The following is a 15730-nucleotide window of genomic DNA, read 5'->3' on the forward strand; positions in this document are numbered from 1 at the left end:
TTTCCAAATGAATTTCATGATTGCTTTTTCTATTTCAATGAAGAATGTCATTGGGATTTTAATGGGAATTACATTAAATCTGTATAACGTTTTTGGTTACAATGGCCATTTTGACAATGTTAATTCTGCCTACCCAAGAACAAGGGTGATATTTCCATCTTCTAAGGCCTTTTTCAATTTCTTTCTTTAGTGTTCTATAGTTTTCTTTGTGGAGGTCTTTCACCTCTTTTGTTAAAATGATTCCTAAATTTTTTTGAGGCTATTGGGATTGGGATAGTTTTCCTAATTTCTCTTTTGGTGGATTCATCACTGATGTATAGGAATGCATTTGACTTATGAGTGTTAATTTTTTATCCTGTTACTTTATTGAATTTACTTATTAGTTCTAGAAGTTTTCTGGTGGAATTTTTTGGATCTTCTAAATATAGAATCATGTCATTAGCAAATAGTGATAGCTTGCGTTCTTCTTTTCCTATTTGAATCCCTTTAATTTCTTTATTCTGTCTAATTGCTCTGGCTCAAGTTTCAAGGATGATGTTGAAGAGAAGTGGTAAAAGAGGGCGTCTTTGTCTTGTTTCAGTTCTTAGAGGGAATGTTTTCAGTGTTTCTCCATTTAGAATGATATTGGCCGTGGGCTTAGCATAGATAGCTTTTATAATGTTGAGATATGTTCCTGTTATCCCTAGTTTTTCTAGTGTTTTGAACACAAAGGGGTGCTGTATTTTGTCAGAAGCTTTTTCTGCATCTGTTGAGATGATCATATGATTCTTGTCTCTAAGTCTTTGATGTGATGAATTACATTTATTGATTTGCATATGTTGCAACAACCTTGCATCCCTGGGATGAACCCCACTTGATCATGGTGCACTATCTTTTAATATGTCTTTGTATGCAATTTTCTAGAATTTTATTGAAATTTTTGCATCTATGTTCATCAGGAATATTGGTCTGAAGTTTTCCTTCCTTGATGTGTTCTTGTTTGGTTTTAGTATCAGGGTGATACTAGCTTCATAGGATGAGTTTGGAAGGGTTCCCTCCTTTTCTATTCCATGGGTAACTTGAGAAGTATTGATGTTAATTCTTCTTTGAAGGTCTTGTACAACTCACTGAGAATCTCTCTGGTCCTGGGATCTTCTTAGTTGGTAGGCTCTTGATGGCATCTTCTATTTCATTGCTTGAAATTGATCTGTTTTAATTGTATATATCCTTCTGATTCAGTTTGGGTAGGCCATGTGTATCTAGAAATTTGTCAAGTGTCTTCAAGATTTTATATTTTATTGGAGTATAAATTTTTAAAATGGTCTCTGATTATCTTCCATATTTCAGCAATGTCTGCTGTGTTATTTCTTTTTTCATCACAAATTTTAGTAATTTGAGTTTTCTTTCTCTCTTCATTAGCAGGACTAAGGGTTTATCAATTTTATTCATTTTTTCAAAGAAATAATTTTATGTTTTGTCAATTTTTTCAATCGTTTCTTTTGTTTCAATATCATGGATTTAAGCTGATTTTGATTCTTTCCTGTCTTCTACTACTTTTGGTATTGATTTGTTCTTTTTCTAGGGCTTTGATATGTAATGATAGGTTATTTACTCATTGACTTTCTATTCTTTTAATGAATGAGATCAATGCAATGAACTTTCCTCTTAGAACTGCATTCATAGTATCCCAATGATTTTGATATATTGTATTGGTGTTCTCATTTACCTCTAAGTATTTTTTTTATCTCTTCCCTGATTTCTTCTGCTATTCATTCATCATTCAATAGATATTAATTAGTCTCCAGGTGTTAGAGTAGCTTCTGCTTTTTATTCTATCATTGATTTCTAATTCCACTCCACTATGATCTGGTACAATGCAGGGTATTTTCTCTATCTTTTTGTATTTGCTAAGAATTGCTTTGTGGCATAAGATATGGTCTATATATGGTCTAGATAAGGATCCTTGTGCTGCTGAGAAGAAAGTATATTCACTCATTGATGGATGAGCAAATATTTAGTTCTATATTTAGTTTTATAGTTTCTTTGTTTAGTTTTTATTTGAAAGATCTATCCAGTAGTGAAAGTGGTGTGTTAAAATCACCCAGTATTATTGTGTTGTGGTCTATTTGATTCTTGATATTGTTTGATGTACGTAGATGCTCCATTGTTTGGGGCATAAATATTTATAATTGTTATGTCTTGTTATACATCAACAAGACAGTATTAAATGTCCTTCTTTGTCCCTTCTGATTAACTTTGGCTTGAAGTCCACTTTATGTTACGATAGAAACTTCATGATCCACGTGAGTGATATGTTTTTTTTTTTTTCCCATCCTTTCACCTTCAGTCTGTAGAGGTCTTCAACTATGAGGTGAATCTCTTGGAGACAGATATTGTTGAGTCTTGTTGTTTTAGTCCAATTTGCTAGTCTATGTCTTTTGATTGATGAGTTTAAACCATTAACATTCAAGGTTATTATTGAGATATGATTTGTATTCCAGTCATTTTGGTTTACTTCTAGCTTTTAATTTGAATTTGTTTCTCCTTTGATTCACTATTCCTTTAGTGTTCTTTCTCCCTTTGCTGATTTTCACTTCTTTCTTTCTATTTCATCTTCATGGAATATTTTTTTGAGAATATTCTGTAGAGCAGGCTTTCTAATTATGAATTCTTTTAATGTTTGTTTATCAAAGAATGTTTTTTTATTTCATCTTCAAATCTGAAGCTTATTTTTGTGTGTGTGTGGTGCTGGGAATCAAACCCAGGGCCTTATGCATGCAAGACAAGCACTCTACCAACTGAGCTATATCCCCAGCTCTGAAACTTAATTTTTATGGATATAGGATGCTTGGTTGTCATCCATTTTCTTTCAGTGCTTGATATATGTTATTCCAGGACCTCCTAGCTTTGAGGGTCTGGGTTGAGAAATCAGCTGAGATTCAAATTGGTTTACACTACCATATTATTATTAAATAAAGAGAAATATAAAAAGAAATTAAAAGGATACATAGTAAAATGTGTTTGACATTTCTGTTTTAAAAATGAAACATAATTCATCTTTTGTTAAATATAGAGCTTATGTGAATGAATAAACAAAACATATTATATACATACAATGGAATACTATCAGCCTTCAAAAGGAGTGAAATTCTGACATGCACTACAACGTGTATGAATCTTGAAAATACTATGTTAAGTGAAATAAGTCAAACACACAAGAATAACTGTTATACAATTCCACTCATATCAGGTACCTAGAATAGTCAAATTCATCAAGACAGAAAGTAAAAAACAGAGGTTACCAGAGGGTTGGAGGAAAGAAGGAGAAATTATTGTTTAATGGATACATGTTTCAGTTTGGGAAGATAAAAAAAAAATTCTAGAAATGGATGTTGGTGATGGTTGCAAAACTATGAAAATTTACATAATGCCACTGAACTGTATGTACACAATCTATACATTAACTATATAGAAATATAATCTCCACAATAAAACAGTTTTTAAAAAAAGAGCTTATAATTTCTTTTCAAGATCCTATGGAACATTTATTTTTAAAAAATAACATTTTATACCTAAAATAAAACAAAAGGTGGCATTTCATAGCAGTAAAGCTAAATTTTAAACACAACCACAAAAGTATAAAGTTGCCTACCGAGGATTCAAAACAATGCTCTAGATGACTATTGGGTTTAAGATAAAATAAAAAACTTAAAAGCCATTGAGAGAAGTAGGGATTTAGCTCAGTGGTAAAGCACTTGCCTAGCATGTGCAAGGGCCCAAGTTCAAACCCCAGTACTTCAAAGAAAAAAAAGAATTTTTAGAAATCATTGACAATAAATATCAGCAATACTTAATAAAATATAAGAAACAGAAAGGCTATATTCAAAGCTTTTGTTTTTACTATCAAATAACATAAGATGTAAATTTCTAAATCAAGAACTTAAAGAAGTAACAAGAAAAGTAATTAAAGTAGAAAATTATTTCAAAAATTATTTGAAAATAATGAATTAAAATATGGTATGAATTAGAAAATACTATAAGAAATAATGTTTGTAAAAGAAAAATCATTCTAAGAAAAATGTTAAATAAAACCAAGAAATGAAAAGTAAGATGTTACAGATTCAGGACAATTTTAAAGAATAAAAATAAAAATATATACATATATAAATGTTTGAGATCAATGTTAGAAAACCTGGAAGAAATGGGTAACTTTTCAAAGATATAGTATGTAAATGATTTTTAAAAACAACTCTTGGGAAATGTAAAAAATTGAATAAATCTGTAGTGATGAAATAAGTAACAAACACATCAACAAGTTACTTCTCCAGTCTCAGATATCTTTATGATCTATTCCAGATATAGGAAAAAAAGTGAAAGCTGTATATTTCATCTTATGAAGCTATCATAATTTTGCTAATAAAACCAAACAAAAAGCAACAGCCATTGGCACAACCTCAGGTACATCCATGCCATGATCTTAAATTAAAAAAAAAAAAAAAAAAGACTGAATGCAACAACTTGGGGAAATCTTAAGGAATGTTAAGGAATTGTGCTGGAGTGAAAAAAGCCAATCTCAGAGGATTATATATTACATGATTCCATTTATATAATATTCTTGAAATGATAAAATCACAGAAATGAAGAACAGATTAGTAGTTGGCTGGGTCAGGAGTGAGAAGGGGATGAATATAATTACAAAAGGAAAATGTGAAGGATCCGTGTATTAATGAAACTTCTGTATCTTGAATGTGGAAGTGGATACATGAATTTGCACAGGTGATAAAATTGAATAGAACTAAATACACACAATTACACATAAAAGTAGGGAACTTGGGAATTTTAAAAAAACTATGGGCAAAACTCACTTGACTTCTAAAAAACACTTATTTAAAAATGAAATGTTTGGAATTGGTGATGTGCTCAGTGGTGGAATGAATGTTTAACACTCAGGACCCTGTATTTGATCCCTACCACTAAAAAAAGAAATGTTAAATTAGACATGTATTTAAAGAATGATCCACCACAATTAAATAGATTTTTCTCCCAAAGATGTAAGGGACATTTACTATTAGCAAACCTGTGATCACTAGAATCTTTTTTAAAAAAAAAATTTTTTAGTTATAGGTAGACACAATACCTTTATTTAATTTATTTATTTATTTTTATGTGGTGCTGAGGCTTGAACTCTGTGCCCCACATGTGCTGACAAGCGCTCTACCACTGAGCCACAAAGCCAGCCCCTATTACTAGTATCTTAACCAATAGTTTATAAGGTGTTGAAGAATTTCAGTTGAAAATTTTAAGAAATGTTAAACAGTACTTAATAAAAATCAAATACATATTTATGTATTTTTTAATTTAAAATTTTTTAGTTATATATGGACACAATACATTTATTTTATTTATTTATCTTTATGTAGTGCTGAGGATGGAACCCAGTGCCTCACACATGCCAGGCGAGCACTCTACCACTGAGACACAATCCCAGCCCTCATATTTATATTTTAAAAATAAAAAAGCATTTGAATAAAAAGGCAATTCCAAAATATGAGATGTTATCACCAATATTACAAGAAAAGAGTTAAAAATTTAAAAGTCCTTTTGAAGGAGACAAAATTATCATTTGCGAATGAAAATCAAAGAGGATGTACTTAAAACATGGGATGTAGCAGTTTATGGGGCTTAGTAAAAAGGTCATCCTACTATGAAGGTGTGTTACTCAGCTTTGTATTACTGTGACAAAATACCTGAAATGATCAATTTATAAGTAGGAAAGATGTATTTTGACTCACAGTTTCAGAAGTGTCACCTATGGTCACTTGACCCTGTTGCTTTGGGCCAGTGGCAGCACATCACGACATGAATGCATGGAAGAGAAGGCCCATTGACCTCATGGTAACCAGAAAACAAGAAGACAGACCAGAAGAGACTGAGGTCTCAATATCCCCTTCAAGGTCATCTCCCTAATAATCTAACTTTCTTCCACTAATCTCTACTTCCTAAAGGTTTACCACCACCCAACAGCACTATCAACTGTGAACCAAACCTTCAACACACAGGCCTCTGGGGAACATTTAAAGATGCAAAATTTAATAGAATTCGAATGTGTTTTCATGGTCTAATAAAGACTTTCTTAAAACAATGGACGTCATCATATTTTGCAATTGGACCTTCATTGTTTTCCCTCCTCTTATTTAACATTGTTTTGGAAGTTCTCACCAACATTACAAAAAAGGAGATAAAAATTAAGAAGCCCTTGTAAAGGAGTCAGAGTCATCATTATTTGCAAGTGAAAATCAAAGGGAATATACTTGAAAAGTAGCTTACTTGATAGCAGCACTTAATATTAAGCAAAGTTGACACAATGACTATATAAAAAAATGAGTTTTCACCAAAAACTTTTGGCTTTGGGAGATTCTAAACAAAGTCTCAATTGAACTACTTTGTAACTTAATAAAATTAATATCAGTTCATCTGGAAAAATTTAAATAATTAGACAGGAATACTTTAAAAATCTTGAAAAAGAGGAAGAGGAAGCTTACCCTACAGACATTGGTTGGAATAATGTGATGCCAGTGAAAAATTCACAGATCATTGGAACAGAAAAAAAATATTCCTGAAACAGTAGTATTAAAAAAAACTTATATGTAGTGAAATAATAGGGAATAGATGATTTGGGAAAATGGGCTCTTTGAGAAAATAATAAAATTAAAATCTCACATAATATCAAATAAGTTTAAGAAAGATGAAAGATTTGATATTAACAATTAACTCAAATTTTTAAAAAGCAAGAATAATGCATTTAAACATTTACCTCTCCTCCAGAGGAGCAATGATTTACATACTTTAATGCATGGGAATATAGAAATTTTTGTGTATTAGAAAACAAAGCAAATGTGAAAGCTAAGTGTAACTAAGCACACATTTAAATAAATAAGAAAATTTTAACATCCCATTACCAAGAGCAAAAAGGGAACAGACATATCAGACTCTCTCTAATGAAGTTGACCAAAATATATGTGTAAAACATTTTCTTCTATCAATTCCATAGTAAATTCTAATTCATGATTATTTACCATTTAACTTTCTTAAGAGTTCTTTCAAAATTACTCAGCATTTGTGAGAATATTATAAAAACATGATAAATGTACTATGGAAAGAGGATATACCTGTACTGCTATCACAAAGATAGCTTTTTATTATAGATCAATAATTTTAAATACTTTTCTAACTTTTAGCTCAATAATCAATTCAATTTTTTAGTAATTATACTAAAAAATTACCACATATTCATAAATATAAAGAAACTAATTTATAAACATCTATGTATTTACTTAAATAATGAAGTCTACTTTTAATAGTTATTAATTTAGCTTTTACTTGTATGTTTAAATTTTTATGTTATCTAAACATGTTGATATGCTTGGGGCTTTTTCAACTCACATTTTTGTCTTTTTCAAATTCTTTACTTGTATTTTTGACAATCACTATCATCACTTTTTTAAAAATCACCCCAATAGTGATTTTATTAAGTTAGTTACTTTATAAAATGTTGCAGGGGTCATAATTGTTAACAGCTTTCTCAAACTGGTTAACTGGTGCACTTTGCATCAGTGTTTTATATAACATTACATTCTTCCCCATATTTTTATTGGTGCATTTAGTTGTACTTAATGGTGAGATTTGTTGCTACACATTCATACATGCACACAATATAACAATATAATTTGGCCAATATTATTCCCAGTCTTTCTTAGGCTAATGGTTTTTTGAAGCTTTCCAGTTAGACATGTAGCCTTCTCCAAATCTGTATGAGATGCTATCTTGGCAAATTTTATTGCAAGTTACAAATATTGATATATAACATTAGAAGAGTTGTTATTTACCTTTGTCCTGGGGTGGAGAATTTTTTTTAATCTTCATAACAAAACAACTTCCTGGATAAGTTTTTATAGAACTCTTTAAAAGGCTATTTATAATGACAGCTAACACTTGATATTTATAACTTCATACTTGCCAGATGACTTTCTAAATTTATGTAAAATTTCTTTGCCTACTTTTGTTAGGTGACATCCAAAAATATCTATAATTAGCATTGATTGAGGTCAGGTAAGGTTCATCTATCTTCACCAAACATTATATCTTGTTCAAAAGAGAGTAATTCAGAGATGGTCCTATAGAACAAAAGATGTCTTTTTAAAAAAAATTTAATAACTATCTTTTTTAAGAGAGGCAATTTTTAAAGAATAACTTTTACCATATATAGGAACATATACAGGTATCATATATACCACAAGGATTTAGGAACAAGAGTGTTGAAGCATTATTTTAAAACAGTTTTTTTTTTAAGTCAAATATCCAGTTACTGAAATTAATTATTAATTGTTATACATCCATTGCACTTACTACCATAAACTCATTAAAATTCTGTGTTAGAAGGATATTTAATAACTTAGGGAAATGATCATGAAATAATAATTGAAAAAATTCTTATAACAAAATTGTACCTTCAGTTGTGGAGAAAATATATAGAGATTTGCATATGTGCACGGGAAAAGACTAGGGGGAAATCACCAAAATGATTCCGTGATTATTTTTAGGTTGTAACATTAGGGATGATTTGGGTTATCTTCATTCAAGTAATGAGCAAATGCATAATGCTCCTGTCCCCATCTAGCTAGATGAGTTTGGAGTAGACTTTTTTAAATGTGGTGGCGGGAGTGGGAGACAGGAATAAGCATGATTCCTGAGCCCTGTAACGTTTCCTTACCTTACCAACTCCAATTGGCCTGCTCTCACAGTATGCTTTGCTTCACCTGTCTGTCTGCAGTCTTTTTTTGTGGACCACAACAGTCGAGCTACCACTTTCATTGACCCCCGAATCCCTCTTCAGAATGGTCGTCTTCCCAATCATCTGACTCATCGACAGCACCTCCAGAGGCTCCGAAGTTACAGCGCTGGAGAGGTAATGAACCCCATATCACCAGCACCACCCCAGTCCTACTGCACACCATTCACAGTCTCTAATCTGGTGAGGCCAGCACTATTTCTTAGTGACCAGGATCTATGGTTATCTGCTCCATGGAAATGAAGTCATGTGTATACTATGCTCTAGAAAAATGAATGACCACTGTGGTGGACCCACTTATCTCTCTACATTTGTCTTCAGATTGCCTTCCTTCTGCCTTCCTATTTGTGCAAATCACCACTACTAAAAATTGATGTAGTTTAAGGAAACTGAAAATGCAGTAAGGAGATCCCACATTTCTGCCTGGAGCTGCCCCTGCTGAGGCCTGCCAATCACCTGTGAATAGTGAGGAGACTATGGAATTGCTATACAGTGTATGACTGGCTTTAAACGTCTACCTCCATACCTCCATTTAAGATCCTGGAGAAGACTTCAGGAAAATGTATACATTGACTAAAAATTGGGGGGAAATTAGTAGGCCCCAGGAATACTCTATTCCCATCCTACCATAGCTGTTCCCTGGTTTTGTATCTTCTGTCACTAGCTATAGTTACCTTCGGCTGGACCATGAAGGGGTGTCATCTCTCTCTCACTTTCATTGCCTTTCTGACTTAGTCTCTATATCCCCTATCCCTCCCTTTCCCCTGTTCTTAAGGCAAAAACTCAAAATATAGCTCTTTTATACTTCCAATCAGTTCCTGATAGTATTATGAGCAAATCACTTTTTTTAATCCCCCCCCCCTCAAATCTGGGCCCTCTTTTCACAGAAACCACCAGGATCTCAGAAGATAGGGGATCTGAGAACAATTTCCCATAAAATAGCTTGTAGAATTGGATTACAATGAAGTGGGGGAAAGGGGTGTAGGGAAGAAAGGAATATGTATTTCTTCCCCACAGAAAGTGTTTCCAGAGAGGGCCGCAGGGCTGTCTCAGGAAAATCTGGGAAGATGGCAATCTGCCTGGCAGCCATTCCCCCTAGATAGCAAACCTAAGTCTCAAAGGAGGAAGGAGCCTGTCATTGATGTATGGAACTGATGATGTACTACTTTCTCAGGAGTAGTCCTCTGTGTAGTCTGAGAGATGTAACTATTTCCACACAAGAGCACTTACGACTTCATGCCGAAATGGGTGACAAAATAAATTTTTCTTTCATGGGTTCACCTTAGGTGCTATTGTTTTAAAATCCTGCCGAAGCATGTTATATCTTTCCTTCTGTATATACATGTGAATGTGGCCATGCAGAGAGGAGTATTATAAATCCCTGAGCATTGCATGGGTACCAGGCCCCTCTAGGTGAAGATGTTTTTATAGACTAGAGAAAGCAATGCCCCAGTGTCTCAACACATCATGCATAGTTCCCCTCCATACTGGCACTTTTATAACACTTCAGGAAGAAACTGTGTTTTAGTCATCTTGTACTTCAGAAAGTACTTCTAGAAATTATACAAGAATAAATTCTAAATTCCACATCAACTCAAAATATGCTATTTTACTTTATTTAAAATGTCCAAGCTCCTTAATATCACTAAGGAAATTTCAGTATTAATATAACTATAAGTTATAAGGAAGCTACGCACCAGAGACATATTTATTGCCAATAAAACAAAAATATCAATTACCTAATGCAAGTATCAATTACCTAATAAATAAAATTCATACACCTTTGAAGATATGGATCTCTTCCAATTATAAGAAATTCACCTGAAAACATAAATATTAAAAACTTTTCTAATAAAAAGAACAAGATTGAGACCAGGGGTACAACTTGCATTACCTGTTAAATAGCCCAAATATAGTTTATTTAATACCAAAATTCACAGCAAAGTGCCATCTGCATCAGTCAAGAACTAGCTGAAAGACTAATGCATGGCAATGAGAGAACGTGAATGTGCATCAGCCATCTGTGTACTTCCTAATGTATCCACTCCCAAAATTGGATGTACTGATTCTGCCAATTTTCAACCTAATCCCACTCTCTGCCCTGCTCTTTCTTCAGGTAGCTTCAAACTGGCACCTAGGAAACTAAAAAAAAAATAACAGGGAGAGGTTGCGTTTTAATCATCTTTTTCACCGATGTGACTAAAAGATCTGAACAGAACAATTTTAGGGGAGGAAAAGTTTTTTTGAGGGATTACAGTTTCAGAGTCCTTAGTCCATAAACAGTTAGCTTCTATTCCTTGGGACTTGAGATGAGGCAGAACATCAAGGCAGAAGAGTGTGGTGGTGGGAAGCAACTCACATGATGATAAGGAAGTAAAGAAAGAGAGAGACTCTAATCTCCAGATACAAAATATATACCTCGAAGCCACTTCCCCCAGGGCTCACTTCCTCCAGCCACACTCTAGACACCTTCAGTTCCACTCAGTGAATCCCTATCAGGGGATTAATTCACTGATTGGGTTAAGACTCTCACAACCTAATCATCTCTCCTCTAAACCTTGTTGCATTGTCTCACATTTGAGCTTTTGGGGGAGACTTCAGATCCAAACCATAAGAGAAACCAGAAAACAAAGACCCAGTCTCTAAGGAAGCAAATATCTGGTTGCTTCTACTGGAAAAGTGTAGGGAATGAGGAGATAGTAAGGACTATTGTATAAATACAGAGGAGGGATGCAATGGAAGATATTGACTGTGTTTGTTATAATGTGGTTTTGCTCAACAAATATTGATTTAGTATATGGCTTGCTATGAGCATTGTGGAATATAAAGAAGTATGAGACAATCACTCTCCTGGAAAAGTTTTTATTCTATTTTTGAAGTCAGGCCAAAACTTCACAGAGAATTAAGTAATGGGAGAATCAGAATATGAGTGAGTGCCAAGAGATGTTGGAACAAGTATCAAAGAAGTTCAAAAAAGGCGAAAGATAGGTATCTTTTAAAATAAGTACCTGACCTAAAAATTTGGAAATTGGTAAAAATCTAGTTAGGTACAAAGGAGGAAGAAGGGCAACCTCACAGAGCATAGCCTAAGGCTTAGAGTTAGAACTGAGAAAAAACAGTCAGGAGACAGAGAACAGTTCAGTGTAACCAAAATAGCAAATTTCTACTGGCTAAGTCTTTGTTTTTGGAAAGCTTTGAATGTCCCATTGAAGAGTTGGGATTTTTTTAAAGAGTGCATTGAATTAATTCAAGAAAAGTAATGTGATTATTTTTGTATAAAAATAGACTTTAGAGATCATTTCACTATTGTTTCTCAACAGAGAAAGAATATTGGCATTGTGGGGCAGGACAATTCTTTGATGTGTAGAATTGTCCTATAAGCTTTCCATACCTTGCAGCTTAGCACCCATCCATGAAATGTCAGGAGTGCCCCTCCCCACCCATCATTATGACAGTGAAAACAAGACCAAAAAAAAAAATCCAAAGCAAAACAAAAAGCCCTATGTTAGTCAGGATTCCTCAAAGAAACGGAATTGATAAAAGAGATGGATGGGTGGATGGATGGATAGATAGACAGAGGAAATGACAGAGGAAATGATAAGTGACTTATTATATTAATTGGTTAATACTATTATGAACTGAGTAGTCCCATGAAATGCTAAATAAACAATGGGAAACCAAGAAAACTAGAAGCATACCTCAGTTCAAATCTAAAGGCTAAACATCTTTTGAATTATTCTTTAACTCACCTGGAAATTTTCCAGGCAAATTCCAGAATATAGTTATCAGGCATATAGGACTTATGCATAAAAAGATCATTATTTACCACTTTCACTTGCACTTTAATGCAGTGACATATCTGCCTGCAATTGTATTAAAGAACCAACAGCTGGACGCAGAGATGCTCGCCTGTAATCCCAGAGGTTCGGGAGGCTGAGACAGGAGGAGTACAAGTTCAAGGCCAGCCTCAGAAATTTAGCAAGGTTTTAAGCAACTTAGCAAGACCCAGTCTCAAAATAAAAAGGGCTAGGGATGTGACTCAGAGGGTAAATGCCCCTGGTAGAGGTTGGGAGAGGCTCTCCTAATAACTTCCAAATGGAATTGAACGTAGATAAATGCAAAGATCAGTTTCACTTCTTTTACTATCTTATCTTGGTTGGGTTAGAAAATCACTAGTTAGAAAATTTCTGGAAGCTATACACAGAAAAACTCAACAAAGATTGCTTAAGGAAAATTCAAGGGTCTGGAAGGAGGGAGAAACATTTCACTGCGAAACAGAAATCATCTTTAGTTATTCTTTGCCATGAGTTTCTTGGACATCAAAAGTCATTTCGCTGGCTCAGCTGATATGGAGATGTCATTCAAGGTGCCTGCCTGTAAGGAAAATAATTTCTACATTACTTTCTAAAATTAGTAAATGCTCTCTTAATCCTTTATAATCTACACTTAATTATACGTTTTCTTGGAAATTTATAAAATTCATACACCTTTGAATATAAACTTTCTTAATTATAAACAATATGTACTGGTTACATAAAACTTTAAAGAACTTGGAAGAACGTTTAAAAAATGAGCATAATTCCCCATCTGGAAGCACTCCTTGGTGCACATAGAAGGAAAAACTTTGATCATATTGTCTACGGTTCTGAATCCTACTTTACCTTTACAGTATACCTTATAGATAATTTCCATGTCATTAAAATTATTCCATGAATTCTACTATGGTTCTACTATCATTTAACTCAAAATTTTGTACATTATGTTTGTTGTCACTTTTGACATTATAGAAATACTGAACAACTCAAAGGTAGATCTCTCTTTTGTTTCCTTAATTCTGAAAACTTTGTTAACAAACAAACAAAAAAAAACTTAAGATGGTGTTCATTCATTATTTTGGCCTTTCCTCTCAACTGGTTGATTTTTTTTTTAATTTAGGTCTCCAGTGTTCTCAGAGGAGCATTAACTGATTGTTAACCCAATCAGTCTAAATTCTGTAATTTTTAATCATGACTTTTAAAAAATACCAATATACACTTGCAAATTGCAATGCTGAAGAGAAGCTTGTGTACTAGCCACTGAAAACTATTTTCTTAGGATATATATTCTGTTTTGCAATTTTCACATTTACAACTATGATTAAAGCTGTCAACATCAAAAGAAAAAGAAATACTAAAAGTAAGCCCCAACTGCACCGAGTTTTCATTAGTCATAGAATGATCAATCATAATGTGTCTGGGGAAAGGCAGATCACCAGGGCACCTGGGGCCCTTCTCTCCTGCGATGCTTCCTCCTCCTCCTCCTCTTCTTTCTTCTTCTCCTCTCTTTCTCTCTCTCTCTCTCTCTCTCTCTCTCTCTCTCTCTCTCTCTTTCTGTCACACACACATACACACACACACACACATTTTTTTCTGTCTCACACACATTTTTTCACATTTTTAATTGGTGCTTTATAGTTGTATATAATGATAGAATTGCTATAACATATTTGTACATGCATGCAATATGTTGGTTAATATAACTTAGCCAGTATCACTCCCCAGCACTTACCCCCTCCTTCTGCACCTCCCACCTCCTGATTCCTTTCCCCTACTGATTTCCCTTTGTTTTCATGAGATCCCCACCCTCCCTCCAACTTCCTTTTACTTTTCCCTCTCTAGCTTCCATATATGAGAGAAAAAACACAACACTTGACCTTCTGAGTATATCTTATTTTGCTTAACATAATGGTCTCTGGTTCCATCCATTTCCTTAAAATGACATAATTTCATTTTCAAGGCTGAATAAAACATCATTGTGTATATATTCCACATTTTCTTTATCCATTCACCCATTGATGGACATCTAGGCTGGTTCCATAGTTTGGCTACTGTGAAATATGCTGCTATAAACCTGGGTATGTATGTATCTTTAATTTTTTTAGGATAAATACTGAGGAGTAATGTAGCTGGGTCATATGGTGGTTTCATGCCTGGTCTTTTGAGAAACCTCCATATTGATTTCCATAGTGATTGTACTAATTTACAATCCCACCAACAATGTAAAATTGTTCCTTTCTCTCCACATTCTCTCCAGCATTTAATATGATTTGTATGCTTGATGACTGCCACTCTGACGGTGTAAAGTGAAATCTCAGTGTAGTTTTTTTTAAATGTAGTTTTTACTAGCATTTCCCAAATTACTAATGATGTTGAATATTTTTTATATATTTGTTGGCCCCTTATATTTCTTCTTTTGAGAAGTTCTATGTAATTCACTTGCCCATTTTTAATTGGGTTATTTATTTTTTGGTGTAAGATTTTTTATTTCTTCATATAGATATTAAATATCTAGATATTAAAGGGTAGAAAGCAAAGATTTTCCTCCAATTTTATGAGTTCTATCTTCACATTTCTAATTGTTACCTTTTCTATGCAGAAGCTTTTTAATTTGATGCTGTCTCATTTATTAACTCTTAGCATTATTTCCTGGCTTTAGGGGTCCTATTGAGAAAGCCGTTGCCTGTGCCTGTAAGTTGGAGTATTGACTCTAGATTTTCTTCTGGAAATTGCAAAACTTTTCTGGTCTAATTCCTACATCTTCGATCCATTTTGAGTTGATTTTTGTGCAGGGTGAGAGATAACGGTCTAGTTTTATTCTTCCACACATGGATAACCCGTTTTCCCAGCACCATTTGTTTAAAAGACTGGCTTTTCTCCAATGTAGGATACCTTTGTGAAGGATCAGATGACTATAGATGTGTGAGTTTGTCTCTGTTTTCTATTCCATACCATTGGTCTATATGTCTATTTTTATGCCAGTACCATGCAGTTTTTGCTATGGTAGCTCTGTAGTATAATTTGAAATCAGGTATTGTGATGACTTCAGCATTGCTTTTTTGGCTTGAAATTGTTTTGTCCAAAAACA

At 33.6% G+C, this 15730-nt stretch overlaps 1 protein-coding gene across 1 annotated transcript in view; it reads left to right on the forward strand.

The window, feature by feature from the left end:
- Hecw1 (HECT, C2 and WW domain containing E3 ubiquitin protein ligase 1) overlaps positions 1–15730 on the forward strand; it is a 287449-nt gene that overhangs the window by 196904 nt on the left and 74815 nt on the right. The window contains exon 15 of the mRNA XM_026410640.2: positions 8810–8944. Coding sequence (XP_026266425.2) covers positions 8810–8944 — 135 coding nt within the window. The remainder of the gene's footprint in view (positions 1–8809; positions 8945–15730) is intronic.

The sequence above is a fragment of the Urocitellus parryii genome, chromosome 3, assembly GCF_045843805.1.
Source record: "Urocitellus parryii isolate mUroPar1 chromosome 3, mUroPar1.hap1, whole genome shotgun sequence".
In the NCBI taxonomy this organism is placed as follows: Eukaryota; Metazoa; Chordata; class Mammalia; order Rodentia; family Sciuridae; genus Urocitellus; species Urocitellus parryii.